Raw genomic sequence first — 21,109 nt, forward strand, 5'->3', positions numbered from 1 at the left:
TTTTATTTTTTTTTCTCATGAGTCACCAGCAATTTTCTCAATTGCTATGTGAAACAAAAGTGGCCAGAGCAGCACATGGTGTAGACACGCTTCTGTGACCCTCTGGCCAAACCCAAGGTGAAGATGTGGTAGCATCAGCAGGGCCACCTGGGGTCTTTGGGGTGTCAGGGTGCAGATGATAGTCAGGGAGGCCAAAGGGGGTACCCCGAGAGCGCTGCTCTTCAAGACCAACATCTAGATCTTGCAGAACTATCACTCAGAAGGAAAGTGAAACCCGGTGAACGTGGTTTGGGACACAAAGGAAAGACATGAGAATTCAAAAGGTGTTCAGAAGAATAGATTATTTTGTGGCTCTGAAAGATTATCCCACTTTTTGCCTTACTGAGACAAAAATACCATAGGACCTGAGAGATTCCCAGAGATCTCAAGGCAGCCTCTGCCTCCTCTCTGCCTCTTGTAGGAAGTAGACAGTGTCATGAGTAGGTGTTGGCTCTGCAACTCCCACTGGCTGCCAATGAGCACAACACAGACAACAACCTATGCAATATCTTGAATGTTAGATGATTATTTTCCATGTATATAAGCTATGCTGGGGTGTGTGTTTGCATGCCAGTGCATACATGTGTAGGTGCATTATGACATATATTTTTACATTGCTTAATTGGCTGTGAATGTGGGTATACCACAGAAACATTTTTTCATTGAGCTGGTACGAGGTGGAAACACACAGGATTGTGTGCCCTGCAAACCTTTTAAATATAGTATAACACAAACCAAAGCATCTTGTCCTTTAGGATCAAAAGTGGGGGTGGTATTAGGAAAGAGGGTTAGGAAGATTCAAACTGAAGGTTTTTCTTTTTTGATTTCGTTATTGTTGTTTGTTTGCTTGCTTCATGAATGCGGGCCCCAAAATATCTGGTTTTCTGTAAAGTATTTTGAATGTCCTCACATCACATGATGAAAAAGTATAATCTACATCTTGCACATTTTAACCTATAAAAGTGTCCTTAGCTGGTAGAGGAATTAATAATTTATGAACAAGTGACAGCTTCAAAGGTCAAAATACAGGGTTTTGATGTCTGTTAAAAAACTGAAGTTAAAGATTAAATAACAATATAAACCCCATTATTTACCAGTTTGAGTACCTGTACTATTTATACCCACGGTACTTGCTGAAAGAAACAGGTGTGTTTCTTTTATGAAACTTCTCTAAAGGAGTAAGATTTAGAAAAATGAACAGATTTCATTGTATCTTTGTTTTTTTTTGTCTGGATTACTTAACACTGTAAGAGAATGAATCATCTAGAAGTGATCATGTAAGTTTTTCCCTTGAGCTGTCAAGATAAGTCTAGTGAATGTAGTTTTGAAAGACAAGCAGCACTCAGTTTTGCAAGCCTTATCACTGAGTTATTCTTTCTTACAAGCAGGAAAATGAAAATAGTGATAGTAAATATGACTCAAGGCAAGTGAGGGTTGTAAAATTAGATCCTTGGCTGCCTGGAGACATTTAGATATATTAGGATGAAATCACTAGGTGTATAAAATCAATGAATGCATATTAAGACACATTAATCCTGGGTTTAATGTAGCCTTAATTTACTGCACTTTAATCCTCCTCATTTTCACTTTCTGCTAGGAACTTGTACTTCGAAACATGAAAATTGTCAGATTGCCAAAGTGCTTTGACACTGTATTCCAATAAGCTTGTCAAATATAAATTTTAAGTCAGCAAGATTAATTTCCCTGTAATCTTGAAGGCCAGATGTTTTGAAGTGCACTTTGGAAGACTCTAATGTGGTAACATGAAACAACAGAATAATTTGGTGCCCTATTTGATAGGTGGTTTTCACTCCAGAAGACAGTCCCTCAGGACACTGTGCAGCAAGCTACTTTTTGGGGTAACAAAATCTGAATGTGTACCTTCATAGTGCCTTGAAGTTAGGGTTACTAAGAAGGAGGTAACTAGAATATTGCTGTTTTCAGTAATCTGATAAACTTTGTTGTCCTGTCCACACAGTGCTCAGTTGTGCTACATTAAATATCAAATATTGAAATAGTAAAATATTTGCCAGGCAGAAAGAATTGGAATTTGAGCTGGTGTGGAGTAGCAGATAGTATTTGAACTTGATCTTTGCCAGCCCCCCAACCAGACTATTTCAGTATCTGGTTTTGTGTAATCACTGTTTTCCTCTCTGCCTTTTTATTAGCATTATCCCTTGGCTTACAGTCAAAATGTTACTCCCAGCTGCTACAAAAGGAGATGTAGCCAAAATCTTTTCCACAAAGTAAACATCTTGTCCAGCATACACCCAGGTTCACACAAAGGGCTTAGTCAGAGCTTGATCCATATGGGCAAATCAGTCCATTTATTCTTCAATAAATGAATGTGAATCCTTTTTTGACTGGTCAAGAGCATGACCATCTAATACTGAGTATTAATGACCATGACCATCTAATACTGAGTATTAATGACCATGACCATCTAATACTGAGTATTAATTCTGTGGAGCCTCATTATACCTCTCCATCTGCACATCTATCTTTGAAAGGTTATAACATCCATTTTTCTACTAAGAACTTTGCTTCTATTCTTTAGCTGAGGCCCTTTGTTTGGCCGTTATGGTGGCTGACTGGACAAGATCTTTGAATTTAGGACTTCTTTTGATATTCGGTTTGTATGCCCTGGACAAGTAAGGTACAAAAAGCAAAAAACGCTGATGGTAGTAAGAGACAGATGCACTGGTGGATGTTACATGACAAACAAAGTGAACAAAATTGTCTCAAAAGCTTTGGTTTACATAGAAACTGAAATAGCCTTGGGATGTAGCTATCTGGAAAAGACTTCGCTTTTATCTTGAGGGGATGAAGGAATCAAGGAACAAATGCCCCTTAAACTGCGGCAAGCAACAGACTTTGAATAAGTTAAGCAGGTTAGGCAATGATTACACATTAAGCAAAAGTACAATTTCAGAACTGATGCAGTTTTGGAAATGGTAGTGTCATAGTGTCATAAACAACATAATTTTCATCAGGATTTACCTAACATTAAAGTTCTTACATGACAGTGGCAAAAAAGCTTTAGACAACTTTGAGATTTAGAAAACTTCTACCATGATTCATTTCAAATATGTAATGATCTTCCAAACTCCCATGCTTTTTCCATACAGTTGCTGTTAAAATTTCTTTTTTTTTTCCCAGATGAAAACATACTAAACAGACACAATAAAAAAAAAGGAAGAGAAGAACAAGGATTTTACACAGAATGCCCCAAAATTGTAGACTCTAAAGCCCTTCTGCAGAATACTTGCACAAAGCAAGGAACTGTGCCTCCAGTCCATATCCTTGAATAATTCTTCAAACATCTCCATGTCCACAAGATTTGTTTTCAATAATTTAAAAAAATGTTTCTAAGTGTAGTTCTCAGGAGTGGAGCTGATGCTCCATGTCAGTATTTCCACTAACATCCTGGATTGCACATTCTGTAGAAGAGCGTAAAGTGCTATGGCATTTATCTAGTTGGAGGTTGGAGTTTTTTTAATTTAATTTGGAACTTCTTCATCCTTTCCATTATTATTTTATTACTATTTTTACCTTGTAGCTCCTATATTCTTGTAATGACACATAAGAAGGTGCTTAAAGGTCTTCTTGAAGGTAGCATTGCAGAGGGCATAACAAGCAGGGTTGATGGTACTGTTGATATAACAGAGCCAATAGCCTATGGTCCATACAGTACCAGGGATGCAGGATGTGCAGAAGCTGTTGATGAGCACCATCACATTGTATGGGGTCCAGGTGATGATGAAGGCCAGGAGGATGGCCAAAATAGTCCTTGTCACTTTTTTCTCTCTAGAAGGAGGTGGTTTCTTTTTGGCTGGTTGCTTTGTCATCTTGACGATTTTCCGGGCTACGCTATTCTGCTTCTCCTCCCTGCTGGTGCCTACAATCTCCACAGTAGTGTTGGTGGAAGCACAGCAATCACCCTTTTGGGACTTGGTGACTATCCTGATGCACGTCAGCTTGGAGTTTCCCACTTTGAGATGGTCTTGGGAGGCAGAAGCCTGGCTGGAATCTTTGGCGGCTTCATCTTCTTTCATGTTGGAAGCGACCACGCTGACAGAGGTGGAGTCGTTAGAGCTCTCCTTCTCCTCCCCTTGCACACAGTTCTCCGTCACAGTCTCTCCAGTGGCTTTTCCATTCTGAATTTTGCTATGTTCCAACCCATCACCACTGGCTGGGATGTTGTTATTGTTTGGTTTCACTATTTTACTTTGGACAAGGCTGGGAGAAACTGTACCTTGGTTTTGGGCAGCTTCCTTTTTTCCTTTCTTTATTCGACTCTTACTGGCTTGAGAGATTTGCCAGTAAAGGACAGTCATGATGATAACAGGCAAATAGAAGGCTGCAATGGCAGTACCAAAAGTGACAGCAGCATTGGAAAAAAACTGAATGTAGCAATCCCCATCTGGGACAGTCCTTCCTCCCACAATGAACTGCCAGAAGAGAATTGCAGGGGCCCACAGGATGAAGGACAGCACCCACGCAGCTGCAATCATCATGCCTGCCATCTTAGTGGTCCGCTTCACAGGGTAGGTCAGAGGCTTGGTGACACAAAAGTATCTGTCAAAGCTGATAATGAGAAGGTTCATTACAGAGGCGTTGCTGACCACATAGTCAAGAGCCAGCCAGAGGTCACACACGACAGGCCCCAAAGGCCAGTACCCTATCACAGTGTAGAGGGTGTATAGGTTCATTGAAAAGATGCCGATGATCAAGTCAGCGCAGGCCAAGCTGAACAGGAAATAGTTATTGACAGTTTGTAGGTGCCTGTTGACTTTGATTGACACCATGACCAGGATGTTCCCAATTATGGTGACTAGGCTGAGAGACCCTGCTACCAGGACAATAAAGACCACCTCTACAGTTTTATAGGGGCTCTCCAAAGCCATCACATTTTCAGTGGAAGAGTTTATGTACGTTGAGTTATTCATTTCTGTTCTGCTAACAAGTTACCCAGTTATCACTTAAGCCTGCAGAGGAAAGAAAACAAAACAGATACCATCATGGAATTAGTCCCTCTGCCTTTAGGAAATGGATCTCTAAAAAACCACCTGTAAAGAGTTTAGAGGTAGAAGATGTGTTTAGAAAGACCAGTCAACTTTGGCTAATGAAAGCAGCTTACAACATATAATATCCCTTTAGGAACATACCAAGAGGGTACCTCTAAATATGTGACAAAGACAAAGCATTTGACCCAGATCTAGATTCTCAAGTTCTCAGATGCATTTTTCTCTATGTCCTCTTATAAAATTAATATAGACTTGAAATTTTTGGAACCAGACATGTATATTGTTTTCTTTCTTGCCTCTTTGACCATTACAAACCCTATTCCAAGTAAGAAAGTCCAGTCCTGAGGGTATGCCATGTTTACAACCTGAGGTGAAGATGTGATTTACCAGGAGACATCACGTGAAGGTGACTTACTTTTCCATCTTTCTTTCATATCCCACCTGAGTATGCTTTTCTGAGGCTGATGGAGCAAGTTTGCACTATGTCTCCCTCTCATTTTCTTACAATGTAGTTTTCTTTTTCAACACTTGCAAAGATTTTGGCACTGCATGAATCTAAAGTTATTAGCTTGCCAGTAAACGAGAAAAGGATAGGTCTGTTGAAGTCCATTGAGTTAGTAAATTCGCCTAAGTTGAGCATGTGGCTATTCTTTTCCATTTAGGTGAGATTAAGGTTATTTTTTACATCTTTTAGATTATTTGTACCTGAAAAAAAGGTTGTTGTTTGGGTTTTTTAAACATGATGAGGTTACCTCTTGATGACTGCTTGCTTGTTTGTACTTTTCTATATTTTTTCAAATCACAGTATATTTTAGCTGTATCACATAAAGCTACAACAGAAGCTCTGACATAGATAGCATGGTAATGATAAAGAAACAGTTACAAATCAGTTCTGTTTATGCACAGCAATTTTTTTGTGCCCTTTATAGTGTACCATCAGGACTCAATGAATAGTGATTAAACTACTAGCAATATACGTTTGATAGAAGACCAAGAAAACAGCACATGCTTTTGCCTTCAGGATACATGCTATCTTTTTGTGCATCCACTGGAATTCAATAGAATGCACTGGAATTGTACAGACAGTCTCTGAGCACTCATTATTTATGAGCTCTGCTCAGGGGATTATTGAGGCATGAAGGCCAGATGTGACAGAGAAGTTAGGTTGTTTATAATTGGAATATTCTCCTTTTCCCCCACCCATAAGGCATGACTTCCTTGGGATAGAGATTCTAAAAGTGGTGGCACAATCAAAGAAAGAAAAAAAAATCCATTGTGTTTGGCTCCTCTATATATCAGGGATTAAGGAATCCTCCTCTGGCCCTTGGAACTAACCTGCTGATGCACAAACATATACAATTCATGTTACTAAAATGGAGCAATGTATTTTCACTGTTATTTCAGCATTGCATATTTTCTTTCAGATGAAAAAGGAAGAAGATGATGCAAAATGTCAGCACAACAGCAAAACCCCTTCTAACCTCTAAGAAAAAATGAGCAAGTCTGTCTCCATAGAAAACTCAAAATGCTATACCAGGGTAAAGGTTTTCTGTCTGAGGCAACTCTGTAATCTTGTATATATATACTTAAATATAAATATACTTAAAGAAATACAACTGGCAGAAAGTGGGGCTCAAGCATTTGCCTTTGCTTTTAAAACCAGCCAAGATTTGTTTGCTCATAGAAATAAATAAAGGCTAGACTGAAATTTTTTCCCTACTGTCTATTCTCAGGTACATCCTTAAATTCCTTAGGATCACATTCAAGAGAACAAAACTGTGGGGATGAATGCTTTAATTACATATGTGATTTGTATAGAAAGAAAAGGCTGAATGGTATATAACAGAATTTATACTCCATGAAAAAATAGGAGAATAGCCCAGACATCTGTAATATATAGGACTGTAATTTCAGCTATTCATTGTGTGTTTTTGACCCAAAACCTCGCAGCTGAGCAGCTGACTATCTGTTTAGATGTGTAAGACATTGATTTTTTGGGACAAGTTAAGAACTTTTCCTAAGCAGAATTGTTTATGAACATTCCTGACAGAATGCACTCACTGAGATGTACTGATTTCAAAACAATTTCCTCTAAAAAGTTTGTGATCCAGGGCTCTGCAGCTACCTCTGGTGACAGAGAGTGAGAGGGGAAGTAGGATGCAAAGAGAGTGAGAGAGGATCAGAGCTGAAAAAATTGTGCTTTATGGTAAGAAGTGTTTCCCTACAATTTCATTTTGACAAAATGTTCAGAGGTTTTGTTTTCATTCCCCTGAAAAACTAAAATGTATTTTAAAACCCTGATACTTGTGAAACCAAATGACTCTCTCCCAGCAAAATTTATTCCTATGTCTTTTCAGCTGAATTTTTTTACCCACTTTCAGTGGAAATATTGATAATTCAGTATAAATCCCCTTGATTTTATTACCTGAGATGAAAAGAGCTGGATGAAAGTTAAAAGCTAATTTTACCTGTTAGGAATAGGTTTTCCCTGTGTGGAACAGGATTTCACTGTCTTCTTTTGAATGAAAGCAAAGCAGAGGAGTTGCTTTCCCAGTGATCTCTCTTTGCACAAAACTTTCCTGCCATGAGAAGGCTGGTAGACTGAGACTGCAAATTACAGTTACATCTTTTTTAAGTATGGAGAAACCTACCTGGTTTCACTTTCTCCCTTTGTTTGCATGCATATGATTACAAAGTGAACCATGGTTTGCTGTTTGTTGCTGAGAAGGTATAGGGCTGGAGAAATCTATAATTTCCAACAGCATAGATCATCACTGTTGACAGTACTACCATTCTAGGAGCAGAGACAGGGTTATGATGCTTTCTAACCCAAGACACCCTGAAATCTGCCAGACTCTTTCTTGATGTTTCCAGTAGGATGTGAATCAGGTCTGCAGTGAGGTCTCTTGTTACTTACTGTGGCCACTTGCTTGCTTGATACAGAGCTGTCTGTGGACTACTTTTGCTGTTGTCATGCCACAGAGCCCATCTCTCCTACTGGAAAGGCAGTTGTTATGGGAACAGATGTTATTCATCAGGCAGATCTACGGAGCAGAGGCATTTTAAGGTAATATGACCTCCCGCTATGAGAAATACCAGATCTTATTCTTGAGCAAACAGAGCTCTCCTCCGCAAGCCCATGGGTGTTTGTGTGAGTTGCACAATATGACACTGACTCCTGTGGGCTACCATAATTTATCCTTCTATACTAACAGCTTTCTTGCTAAACAGAGAATACCCAGAAAAGGCAAGAAATTTCTCCTGTGACCTCAAAACCAAACAAGTTCATTTTTTGAAATACATTTTAAAATACATGACTTTATGGAATGCAAACACAATAAAATCACCGTATGAAAAATGTCCAAAGCCAAGAAATCCACATATAGCAGAATTCATTGTTTGATGTTTGCTATGTAGTTGGGAAACATTTCCAGTGCAATAGTTTATCCCCTCTAAAGAATTCAGTACTGAAAGTCATTCACTTCCTTTCTCTCAACTAGACACAGGGTTGGGGAAGAACTGGGGGATTGGGTAGGTGACGTGGTATGTGCACTTTTGACCTGGTGTGATCTAAAGTCCTTTTGCAGTGAGTGGTAGACAGGTAGAAGCTGGGCACGAGTGGATTAACCTGGACCCCCATTACCACTCATAAAGTGTAACACAGTCCAGGCTGTCACAGACTGGAATAAACCTTCACAGAACATGCTGGCAGCCACAGTCCTTTTCCTCATTTATCTCCCTAGCAGTTGCTTGGAACAGCAAAACAGAGGTCTAACGGGTGAAGTCTTTAAGCTGGTTCATTGTAAAAGTGAACCACAGTGAGTATAAAGAAGCAAAATGATGCTGTTGAGTGTATTGCTCTTATTCCATTGCAGACCCTGAGGAGGAGGCCTGCAGAAACAGGAGGGCAAGGAGAAGAGATGGGAGGTACTTAGATATTATATTCTTCTGGCTGTGCTTTCAACTTGCCTTGACAGAACTCCATCCCTTTAGTGCAAATGAATCTTGTAACAAGCTTTGTAACTTTAAATTAGGGATACATCTCCAACATCTGTCACAAAACAGACTATAAACATGTTGTGTATATTGAAAAAAATAGTTGATATGCCATGCCTGTCAAACTTTATTAGACAAATCTCTCCTCTGTATTGTGCATATTTCCAAGTTTAATATGGTCAGGATTTAATGGCTTCTTTGAATTCTCTGAAACCATATAAAGGTCAGGGCATGAAAGAGGTAACAAAGGATCTGTACCTGAAAGTAACATTTGTGATTTAAATGTTATTACCCAGGAACCTATGTGCATTGCTACTCTGAGCACTTTTCAGCATTCGTCTCTCAAAGAACAGCAAAATATACCTTTTAAACTTCTCCTCTTTGATCCAGTTCCTCTTCAGTCCAAACTTGTGTAAAATGGATTTGATTTTTGCTGTAGCAATATTTTATTTTTTTTCCCTGAACTGATTTTGCTCCTTACGGCACTGGCTTTGATTCTAAAATTCCTTCCTGGCACCATTTAAAGCCACAGTGTGGAAAAAAAGAAAAAAAGAGAAACAAAACCACTAAGCCCATGGCAGATACACAAGGCACATCCATCAGAATTTATTACAGACTTTAAGAGACATTATAGATCTAGTCTGGGATTTTGGTGAAAAATATATTTCAGAAAATTCCCTAATGCCACAAGACTAAAATCTTCACCCTGTGAGTTATCTTCTGCATTCCATTTAAAACTAGAAACACCTTTGCAGAGTGTCACTGCCTTGTTGTGGTCCATTCTTCTTATTTCCATTCATTTTTGTTTTTCTTAATCAATACACGTCCTACAAAGAAAGATATTCTGTGGTCCTGTCTAGGTCTATTTTTCCCCATCTCATTGTGAAGGACACCTAAGGGCAAAATAAAAAACTTCTGCCCTACCTTGAAACAGTAAGTAGATCAGAGTTGTAGAGCAGTAACAAAAGTTAATTAACACTGTGCCACTAACAACAACTGAAATTAAGCAAAAATAAAAATATAACCCCAAAAGCAGCAGAGAACTGTACATGAGTAGGTGGCAGCAGTGACATCACCATTGCTGTCTCAATGTTATTGTTAGGGTCTGAGGATTTGTAGAGCTATTAACTACATCTTACTCCTGTTCTTATAGTTTAAAATGGGTAAATATAGTTTCATGAGCCCAACTGGTTTGTATTCAAGTCACACAAGGAAAAGCATGGGCAGTATAGGAAAAAAAAAAAAAAGCAAAGCAAAACAAAACAAAACCAACAAAACAAACCCTCCTCGGTAATCTTCCTAGTTTTGGGAAATAAAAACAAACAAAAAATAACAATTTTCCCTCAAAGGTATTATGTATTTCTATTATATTGGTACTGTTGCTACTATTACCATTGTTATGCAGGTAGTCACCCACTGGTACTAGGGCACTTAATTCTCTTTCTGTAAGTTAGTTTTAGCTGCAGATATGGCTTTGTTTTTCAGGACCTGTGTAATCAAGAGAGAATTTGCATCCTGCCTTTAGGCAGCTGACACTATTACAAGCTAAATTCTGTATCTTAATGCGCTCGGCAAACCTGAAAAATATGCTAGTAAGCATGTTTTTATCTAACTGGTTTTGATCCACAAAAAGGGATTTTTATCTCCTGTACTAGAGGAGATAGACACTTTCACTCATGTTTGTCCTTACTCTTGCTAGGGTTGCTCGGATTGTATATGAAGAACCCTTGGTCCCAAAATATCAAGCAAATAGTCAAGACTTGTGGTGAAGTTATGACAAGGTTTTCCCCTGCACTCTGGTGGAAGCTTATGATAAGGTCACCTGTATGGTAAAAATGACTGAGTGCAATAGCCCATATCATTCCTTCTGAATCCCACCTGCAATTATGCGCACCTCAATGCATAGCTGTGTGCGGTGCTTACGTGCTGAAGGGAATTTGCAGAATGGCAATAGAAAAGGCAGAGGGTTTTAGGACTATGGTTTGGGCAAAGCAAATAGTGCAGGACATTTTTGCTGTGGAAAGCTAGAAAGGAATAGCATTTCTTTTCCTTTTTTTTTTTCAGGTAAGCTGTGAAGTCAGAGCTTCTGCAAATCTAGTTACTGTGATCAAGAGAATTTACAACTCAGAAATCAGAGAACAAACTAATATTTGGTCTATGAACTACGAAAAGTAAAATGGAGCTCTTATTGAAGCATCACACAGTTGTCTAAGTTAAATGGGTAGGATCTCCACCTAGAGGCACAGAAAGGCAGTTACCACAAGCAGTTATTTCCACCAGCAGTATGGCTTCAGTATGTGTTGAAAAGTTAGGTACTTTTCTCTCAGGTAGATGGACCCCGCATTTTAGTACAATTTATATTTTATTATAATTAAGGAGCATAGATAAAATTTTATGATATTCTGAAACCATTACAGTTGCAGAATACATTATTAAATCAATATACTACAGTGTATTTGTAGCTAACAGTCTGAATACTGAGGCATAATTATGCTGGGGTAGCCACTGCACAGACACACATGCCCAGGCCTGAGCTTATCCACTGTAACCAATATTTAGTTACCAATCTAGGCATGATGCAACTCAAAGTGTTGCTTCGGAGTAGGCTGTAAATGGTTCAGAAGAGTGGCTGGTGTCATTAAAGGGTGGCAAAACTGCAGACTAGCTCCTGCCATATACACATTCCATCAGTTGACCTATGTTGATTTGCATTTGCAGAGGTTATAGGCTAGCTAGAAAAGGAAGACCAAAGTTGAGAGATTTCAGTAAGTCACTTCTCTTTGTGCTGCACCGCCATTGCTGGTAGTTTGAAGTTCCTCTCACCAGTCAACCCTAACAAGGCAAGTGTTATCTGACTATGTCTTCTTCAGGCACTTTAGATAAAATACTTATATGAGAACTCAGAGTAAAATTATACTTGTAATCAGCCATGAGGAAGGTTGCCTTGGCAGAACCGTTGTCTAAGCTTCTCTTAAGATTGAATTGAAGATCATTAGATTCTAGGGTATATTCTCTGAAGGAACAGTGCCATGATAGGTAAGTAATCCCTCTGCAGCCCAGCACAAGCTGGAGGCACAGTACTTCATTATCAGCTATCATGCCTGTGTTATTAAATAGAAAAACCTCAAGAGAGCTACTCAAAGTCCCTGGGTGACAAGCAGCAAAGCTAGTGAAAGAGGAGAGGGTTCCGAAGGTAGACTGAAACCAGTTCACAGTTTATTCTAAATACCTGGAGGTAATGCATAACAGAAATACATCTCTTACGTAAAACATGTAGATCTAAAAAAACCAGGCAAAACAAAACAAACAAACAAAAAAGTCACTCAACAAAAAAACAAACTCACATTTTTCCTGCATTTTTTTGGTTTAATTTTTTTCTTTGTTGGTTTTTTCCTTGTTTGCTTGTTTGGGTTTTTTTTTCGGGGGTTTTTTTTGTTTGTTTGGTTTTGTTTTTCAGGTTTTTTTTCTTTGACAAAGTCTGATGCAATATTGGTGATAAAAATAATAGAGAACTACAATATAGTACAGGTGAGTATCCCAAAGAACTGCTGTTTAACCCCCTCAATCTGACAGTATGTCCAGCAAAGATGCTGTGACATTTCAGTGAATCTCTGCAAATCGCCTCTAATCATGGAGGTTCTGGATAAAACTCTCACTCTTAATCAGAGATTTTGCAGCCCTCAATAGTGTCTCTGACAGGAATATTACCATTCTGAGGGCCCAAAAGGACTCTTACCAAACTTAAAGAAAATCTTTCCTTTTTGCTTGGTTGGAAATGGTGTCAGTACATTGCTTTCATTAGTAATTTTCTTATTCACTCATGATCCAGCAGACTCACTTGTGATCCTTGAACCTATTTTGGAAAGTACCCAGTTTCTTTACTCAGCAAATGTTTTTAAAATTCTTGTGAAGTTCATCATGGTAACTTTTACATGAAGTTCTCAAGAGCTTGAAAATCTAGTTCGTTCTGCTTCTGTGTCCATTAACCATGGGGGTTTTTGCACATCTTCCATCTTACTTAACAGCTTACCTAAGATGTAGATTAGAAGCACAGAGGAGAAAGCTGACTCAGATATAAAATGAATGCAAGAATATAAGCGTATATTGAACCTGTTCAAACCTGTTTCTAAGAGGGCAGATAAACCATTTTTTATGCCTGCATTTCTGTAGACTGTATTTAAGGCAGTGATAGTGGAAGATAGTGAAATTACTTTTTTACCTTACCAGAAACGAATGGCAACTTAATTCCCAAACCAGAATTCATATTTCTAAGCCCATTCCACAGTCTGAAAGAAGCTTGGGAAAGATGAACAGATGCTAACGTTACTTAACAAAATGCTTATAAAATGTTTGAAAATCTCAATTGAAGTGTTTGTTAGAGCTAATTATAAGCATGTTGATCACAGCTATGAATATTTACAGTGAGCCTGTAAGATAATCTTCCTTTTTGTGGACAGAGAACCTCAAATATTACATATTCTTTGCCAAAGGAATGAAATATTTATTTAGCATTTTTTTTCTGCAGCATTTATGCTCAGTTACTATGTTATTATAGGCTAAGTCTCTGACTGTGTTATGTTTCACTAAATGACTGCTACTGACTTTAATTATGCAGATCATAGTTGCAGGCTAATTGCATTTTTAATCCACTACAGGTTTAAGAAATCCATGGCTAATTCTGTCTCTGATGCATGACTCCAGATATTGGTCTCAGCACACTGCAGTTACACTTAAGGTAAAATACCTTACTTTTGTATATTAATGATTCTCCATGGCATTAAGAGAAACCCCTATACTATGTTAAACAATAATGTAATGTTTAACAAGGTTAACTTAATAGAAACTGGGCAACTTGTCTCTGACCATGTACCTCCTGTTAAAAATACATCCAGCATCACTGGGCCAGGAACCCAAAATGCATAAGCAAATATTCTCAGGCTCTCTGCTCATTTTGATTTTTAAAGTGACATTGCAAAGGTAGTTCACAGCAAACTTTGACCTCTCTTGCATGCTTGAAAAAGAAAATAATTGAACATTTGAAATGCAAAGTTTCCGAAGTGTTGAATGGGATTATTTGAAGCCAAAACTGTTAAAAGCTTGAAGGGCATTAATCAACACAAGATAGAGAAGAGCAGGCATTTTTGTATGCATAGGTCTGCACTCTGAGGCATGAAAAGGCTACACTGAACATAGTCCCTGGGTGTAAAGGTTTCAGCTCAGCTTCTTCCTCATGGGAGACAGTTTGCTGTGATGATTAAACACAAAACTTTATGCCCCTGTCACAGAAAATCCTTGTACACCAGTGTGTAAAGAAAATACTGCTATCCCACACAGGGTTTCACAAACTGGTCTTGTCACTTTAGCAAGGAAGCCTGTGAGATACAAAGCTTTCACAGGGCAATGGTGATCAATATACTAGATCTCCCTTGTGTGTTTCATTCTAATTTGAAGATAAGTTTTGGGTTGATTTTGGTTTGGTTTTGTTTTTGGGGGTTTTGTTTTTTTTAAAAGGGAAGAAAGGCTTTTGATACAGATAGAGACAGGTAGGCTGATTTTAAAATTCAGGCTTCTGGAGACTATGTTATTATATTTACTGCATGGGAACCTCTTTCATGTCATGGCAGAAACACCACATCAGCTTCACCAATACCATTGTTAGAATTACTTCACTTGAATGAACATACCCATTTCTGGTATTGAGGATTTCAAACTGTTTTTTTAATATCCAGAAATTCCATAATCATGCTATAGATTACTCTCTCTCTTCCTTTGCCAGGCTTATCTGTCATTGTCTGTAAGTTTGCCATTTCTATTTCCTCATCTCAGACAACCTTTCCACAGCAAATATGTCTGAGAATTAAAAAGACCATTAATTAATTTATTTTGTTTCCTGAGGTTTCACTTTACTCTCACCTTCTGCAGTGTTGCCTGCATGGTCCAGTTCTCTCCATTTAATCCCATCTTTACTTAACAACTCTTTGAATTGGTAAGGAATTGGTAAAGCAAGGATGTGAAATACTACCTAGATAAGAACACTATCAAGTAATGTACCTAGGGAATAATCTCCTCCATCAAACTGCTAAGTCCCTGGGGTGTTCTCTCTGAGATGAGATCCCTCCCACTGTGCCATTCAACAGCAGCAGAATCACTCGGCAGCGATTGCTGCATTGCAATGTGCCTCCATGCAACACAAACCTATCTGATGGGCACCAGTGCCTGCTGAAGAAAGACATATGAGAGGTGTAGTGCAAGAGAAGAGAGAAAATAATAAATGAGCTGAAGCAAGAGGAAAGAAATGGGACAAGACTGAGAAAAGAATGCAAAGCAAAGTTAATGAGGAGAAAGCAAGAAAGAGTGCAAGAGAAACAGAGTTCTGAAAAAGCATTCACCTGGTGTCTTTGAATTGTCATCCCTTATTACCTGTTTTCAGTAGAAATTCCTCACTGTCCCTGGTTCTAGCACCTGTTTGCATTATCCCATACGAGCCCACAGAGACGTTGGTTAGTATTCCTTCACCATTTGCACTTTGAGCAGCATTGTCAAAACACTAAAGTGGCTTGAAGATCTGAAATCTCACTTCCAATAGCAATTCAAACATTTAATTTCTTAAATCCTGCTGCCATTCAGTGGGACTTGGCCTCCATACCCTCTTTGGAAATGAGGCTGGAAATTATTTTTTTCTGAAAGTTACCCTTTTTTCTATCTAAATAGGAATTCCAGTGTATTCAGCTTTCCTGTAGAGATTATTTTTTCCCCTGGTAGATTGCTTTTGTTGTTTCCTAAGGTATTATCTATGTTGTGGACATTAACTTATTTCCCCTTGCCTTATTATTCTTTTCTTGCTCAGTTCTGAAGCAAAACCATGACCTTTTGTCTGAGACCATTAGCAGTCATTCTGTGATGGATCTGTCTCCAAACAGTATGAGATTTAGATAATCAAATAGGATTAATATGTTTATCTCCAGGTAAGGCTGGATTTTTTTGAAGAGTTTCTATATTTCTCCCTCTGATCCCTGGGGAAGGTAAAATGGAAAAAAGAGCACAAATGGAAAGAAATCACATAAAGTAAGCAATGAAGTGAAACTGTGACTGAGCTCTGGGGACCCTAGGTCTTGGTGTCCAGCACACCACATCCCTGCCATCTCAGCTGAACTGCCAGAGGTGCAGCTCAGGTCTGTGGAACAGCCACAGCTGTCTGTAAAGTCACATCCAGGGTATTTGAGCTGTCATAGTATCTTTTTGCCCCGTTCCTGGTTATACTATTGAGTGATGCCTCACATCCTCAACAGTGACACTCCTTTCTCAGGTCTTTGCAGAAGCTCTGCTTCAGGGAGAGGCACTATCTGATCTGTAAGCAGTGGGTATGAGACAGACCCACATCATTTTTCCCATTCATTCCCTTCACATTTTTCCTTGCTGCCTATTGCAGCACATTGTTACCCTTCAGCTTCTCTGGTCTTTCTCATCTTGTTCTCCACCTCTCTGTTGTTCAGGTCAGTCTTCTGGCTATCATTTCCACACCTTACACTGTGTTGTTTCTCTCATCTTCTGGTCTAACAGTTACTCCCTTTGTTAGCAGTGCTCAGCTCTCTTTCCTCTGAGCACTTTAAACTGCAGGAAATAAAAAAAGATTCATGCAGTCTCATATAAAACTCCTGGCAGGTCTAGCAGGAAGCAAAGCTGTCATGACACACTACCGTGCTACCCTCCCACTTGAGATGATTATTGAGTGAGGCTGATCAGTGGCTCTACCAAACAACTTACAGAAATAGTCTTAGCTTTCATCTGATTTTCTTTGAAGTTTGTAAAAACCTGATACATCAGTATCGACTGTTCCAAAACCATGTGAACCAGTTTTGCTCCCTGTTTGAGAATTGTCAGTGGAGTAGAGTATCCTTTTATAATACCCTTTATGTAATAGAAGTAATGAAAATGTTTTTGAATGAGAAATGCAGAACACCCCTGAGTGGATAATCAGGAGATGTAACCCGAACTGAGATGTTCTGCCAACCTGTGTGTTTGATTAAGAAGTAAAACAGATCCATCTGAACAGGAATTGTTTTAGTAAGCATAAGAAGTGGTGTATTGTGAGGGTAGTTTGAAGGGATGGACTTACAACAGCAGAGAAGTGACAGTATATTTCTAACAACAGGAAAATGTATAGCAATAAGCAATAGCAAGGCTGAACTGAACAGAAAATGGAATCTATACCTAATGTATGCACATGTAAGAATTATGTATGGAATTTATGTGTATGTTCAATTACTTCTTCATAAGCAAATTACACTAACACAGTCATTGCACATGAGAGACCCCCAAAAATAGGAAGGTGGAATGAGGACAAGAAAATGATTTTTCCTTGCTGAAGTTTTTGATTCTCTGAAGATCCCAGAGTTTGAGGCTGAACAAAGCCTCCATAATGCCACGCTGATTTGCAGATGTCTTGTACCCCAGTCATATATGCCTTGTGATATTCTTTGAGAAGTACATGGCTCAAAGGCACATTTCACAGCTCCTTGCTCTCAGTCACTCACACTATAAGCCTGTGACTTCAAAGGGACATCTGAAAGGAAATGTTTGGAGGAAAAAAAGAGAAGAAAAAAAATAAGAGAAAGATTGTCTGCCTGTCCCTTTTTTTCCTGCTTATGATATAATAGGCTTAAGATACTTTGGAATAACTGCTTCTCAGTGGGTTAGTTTTACTTCTTACTTTATAAAGACCATAAGAAAATTGTCAGTAAGAAAACAGCTGTGTGATCCCAATCCAGATGCTGTTATCTTAGAGTGGACTTGTCAAACGGCAGGCAAGCAACTTTCTCTCTCTAAGCAGGCTCCTTGGGTCAAGCTGGAATGATGTCCAAGTTGGTTACTCTCAGACTTTTTCATAACAGGACTTGCAATTGTAGCACATACAAAAGCAGGCAGTGCTCCTTGCTGCATATCTAGTCATAAAGTAAGAAAAACTCAGGGTTGGCAGTGCCCTTTCAGGCTTTAGGCAACATCACTAAGATAACATAGAATGATAGAATCATAGAATAGTTAGGGTTGGAAAGAACCTTAAGATCATCTAGTTCCAACCCCCCTGCCATGGGCAGGAACACCTCACACTAAACCATATCACCCAAGGCTTCATCCAACCTGGCCTTGAATACTACCAGGGATGGAGCATGCACATCCTCCCTGGGCAACCCATTCCAGTACCTCACCACCCTAACAGTAAAGAATTTCTTCCTTATATCCAATCTAAACCTCTGCTGTTTAAGTTTCATTTTCTCTTGTTTCTTAGTGTAAATGAGGTTCAGTTCTAATTTCAGTCCATTTTATAGTTCTAAACATGTTACCCATAACATCAATGTTCTCCACATATGTGAAGTCCTGAATGACTTTTATGAAGTATCTACAGTGTAATTCTTTTTTTGGGAAGGGCTAAAACACTATGTAAATTAGGATTAAAATTAGTTTTGGATTGGTTTTTTTTTTTACATTTTTAATGAGTTAATATATATCTTTTTGTTCTAGTATGTGACATGCAATGCACTCACATTGAATGTTTGATGCACTGAATGGCACTGAATAGTTAAAGTGCAGACATTCTTGTTTGCAGGAAAACATAATGGAGGGATTTACTGTCAGGTTAAAGTTTAACCTCCTAATCTTTCTAATGTTATGCTTGGAAAATGCCCTTTAAATTTAATTATCCACTTCTTTATATTTATGACTTTGCAAATGAGCATTTAAAAATGTCAGTCATCTCTCTTTGAAGAAATCTGTAACAATTTTATATCAACTCATAGTGATGTTGGTTATCCTAAGCAAATGCCACCAAACACACCATACCACTGACAGCATCATTTATTCTCTTCTTAACTGTCTGAGAATTCCGTATCTCAGACCATGCAATTTAAGGCACAGTGTGCTTTCTCCTTCACTCCACCAGATATTAGAAACATTTCAAACCTGAATAGATTATGGCTCTGCATCTAAATGAAAAGACTTCTGATAACTCATATAGTAAAAATCTCATTAACTAATCAGGGATGTGTCACATTGTCTTGAGAAGAGACTAAACTATGAAGTTTAACAATGCCAAGTGCAAGGTCCTACACCTGGGTCGAAGCAATCCCAGGCACAGCTACAGGATGGGCAGAGAAGAGATTCAGAGCAGCCCTGTGGAGAAGGACTTTGGGGGTGTTGGTTCCTGAACATGAGCTTGTTGATTAGGAACCGAACATAAGCCAGCAGTGTGTGCTTTCAGCCCAGGAAGCCAACTGTATTGTGGGCAACATCAAAAGGAGTGTGACCAGCATGTCGAAGGAGATGATCCTGCCCCTCTACTTTGCTCTCATGAGACCTCACCTGGAGTATTGTGTGCAGTTCTGGTGTCCTCAACATAAAAAGGACATGGAACTGTTGGAACAAGTCCAGAGGAGGGCCACGAGGATGATCAGGGGACTGGAGCACCTCATGTATGAAGACAGGCTGAGAAAGTTGGGGCTGTTCAGCCTGGAGAAGAGAAGGCTGCATGGAGACCTCATAGCAGCCTTCCAGTATCTGAAGGGGGCCTATAAGGGTGCTGAGGAGGCATACTTCATTAGAGACTATAGTGATAGGACAAGAGGTAATGGGTTAAACAGGGGAAGTTTATTTTGAGTATAAGGAGAAAGTTCTTTACTGTTAGGGTGGTGAAGCACTGGAATGGGTTGCCCAAGGAAGTTGTGAATGCTCCATCCCTGTCAGTGTTCAAGGCCAGGTTGGACAGAGCCTTGGGTGACATGGTTTAGTGTGAGGGGGGTTAGAACTAGATGATCTTAAGGTCCTTTCCAATCCTAACTATTCTATGATTCTATGATTCTTTCAGAAGGTCTAAATATTTATGTTTTGACAAACAGAAAATTAATCTCAGGAGTTAATTTAATATGGATTCTATGTAGGATACAAACTATACCAGTATAGTATCTATACTTCCATATCACTTTCTCAAATGTTTGCAAAAGCAAGCACCAAATTTTTTTATTTGTTTCAGGAGGGAACTGTGGGGTTCTGCTGTTTTTAAAAACAGTTGCCATTGTGACTTTACATCAGTATACAGGAGTGAAAGGCTCCGTGGAGGCTTGGGAACAATCTGGTAAGACAGAAAAGAAGGGGAAGAGTGGTACCATCACAGCTTCATTTCCTTCAACAGTCTTGCTTATGTTTCTAAGACCTGACACAAGGGATATCCACACAGGCTGGAAACTGTCAAAGGACAAAAAAATGAAAAGGATGTGGAAAAATACAGGACAACTCCTTACTTACATCTTACACAGAAGTGTATTAATTCTTTCTTCCATTACCTCCAATGTAGGTATTGCAAATTCATAATCCATTTAGATCAAAGATAGCACATTTGAATTGCATAATTTGTGCAAAGTAGATCAAACATGCAAAAAATGACATTCCCAAATGATACAATCATATCAGATAATAAGACAAATGTCTTTCCTATCTACTCATGCTAAGAGTAGCACCTTCTGATACACTTAATTCATGCCCCGTACTTGAGCACAGTCTTTTTATAATGGAACATAGTTACATAGTTCATGCTTATTTCCAACTGTCAATTTGATAGAGAAATGGAAAGAACTGAACTCTTACATGTTTTCTGGGACAATGTCTTCTTGCTGCCTTGTAGTCTTCACAGGTGAAGAGGGTTTGTTGCTTTACATTGATGGACTGGTTTAGAACTCCAGATAGTGAGAAACTGATGCAACTTACCTTGAACTAGGCTGAGACAATATGCCTTAAACTCCCATGTAAATACACATGGACTTCAAACACAAATAGAAATTTGAGTTTCAAGCATTCTAGCAAACTTGTCATGAACAAGCTGCACATAGCTTGTGATACCTTCCATTTTTTCAGTACTAGGAAACAGGGTGACATTAAAGAATTAAGTAAATAGTGATCCAGAATGTTCTGATGCAAAGACTGTACTGTATTTGCCTGAGAATAAAAATAATGTAGTAAAAAGAGGGAAAGCTCATAGATTTCATACTTTCTCTCTTGCA

General features: G+C 38.8%; 1 protein-coding gene across 1 annotated transcript; it reads right to left on the reverse strand.

Annotated features, from left to right (window-relative positions):
• Positions 1–3,410: 3,410 nt before the first annotated feature.
• CHRM2 (cholinergic receptor muscarinic 2) lies at positions 3,411–20,778 on the reverse strand. Its single transcript, XM_031051383.2, has 2 exons — positions 20,697–20,778; positions 3,411–5,027 (listed from the first exon to the last, which is right to left on the reverse strand). Exon 2 carries the CDS (start codon positions 4,986–4,988, stop codon positions 3,588–3,590), a length of 1,401 nt encoding a protein of 466 aa, XP_030907243.1. The 5' UTR covers positions 4,989–5,027; positions 20,697–20,778; the 3' UTR covers positions 3,411–3,587.
• Between the last annotated feature and the right edge of the window lie 331 nt (positions 20,779–21,109).

Source organism: Melopsittacus undulatus, chromosome 5 (assembly GCF_012275295.1).
Source record: "Melopsittacus undulatus isolate bMelUnd1 chromosome 5, bMelUnd1.mat.Z, whole genome shotgun sequence".
In the NCBI taxonomy this organism is placed as follows: domain Eukaryota; kingdom Metazoa; phylum Chordata; class Aves; order Psittaciformes; family Psittaculidae; genus Melopsittacus; species Melopsittacus undulatus.

What these genes read in the sequence shown, in the direction of transcription:
- CHRM2 (XM_031051383.2), bottom strand. Translation starts at nt 4,988, where the DNA reads ATGAATAACTCAACGTACATAAACTCTTCCACTGAAAATGTGATGGCT.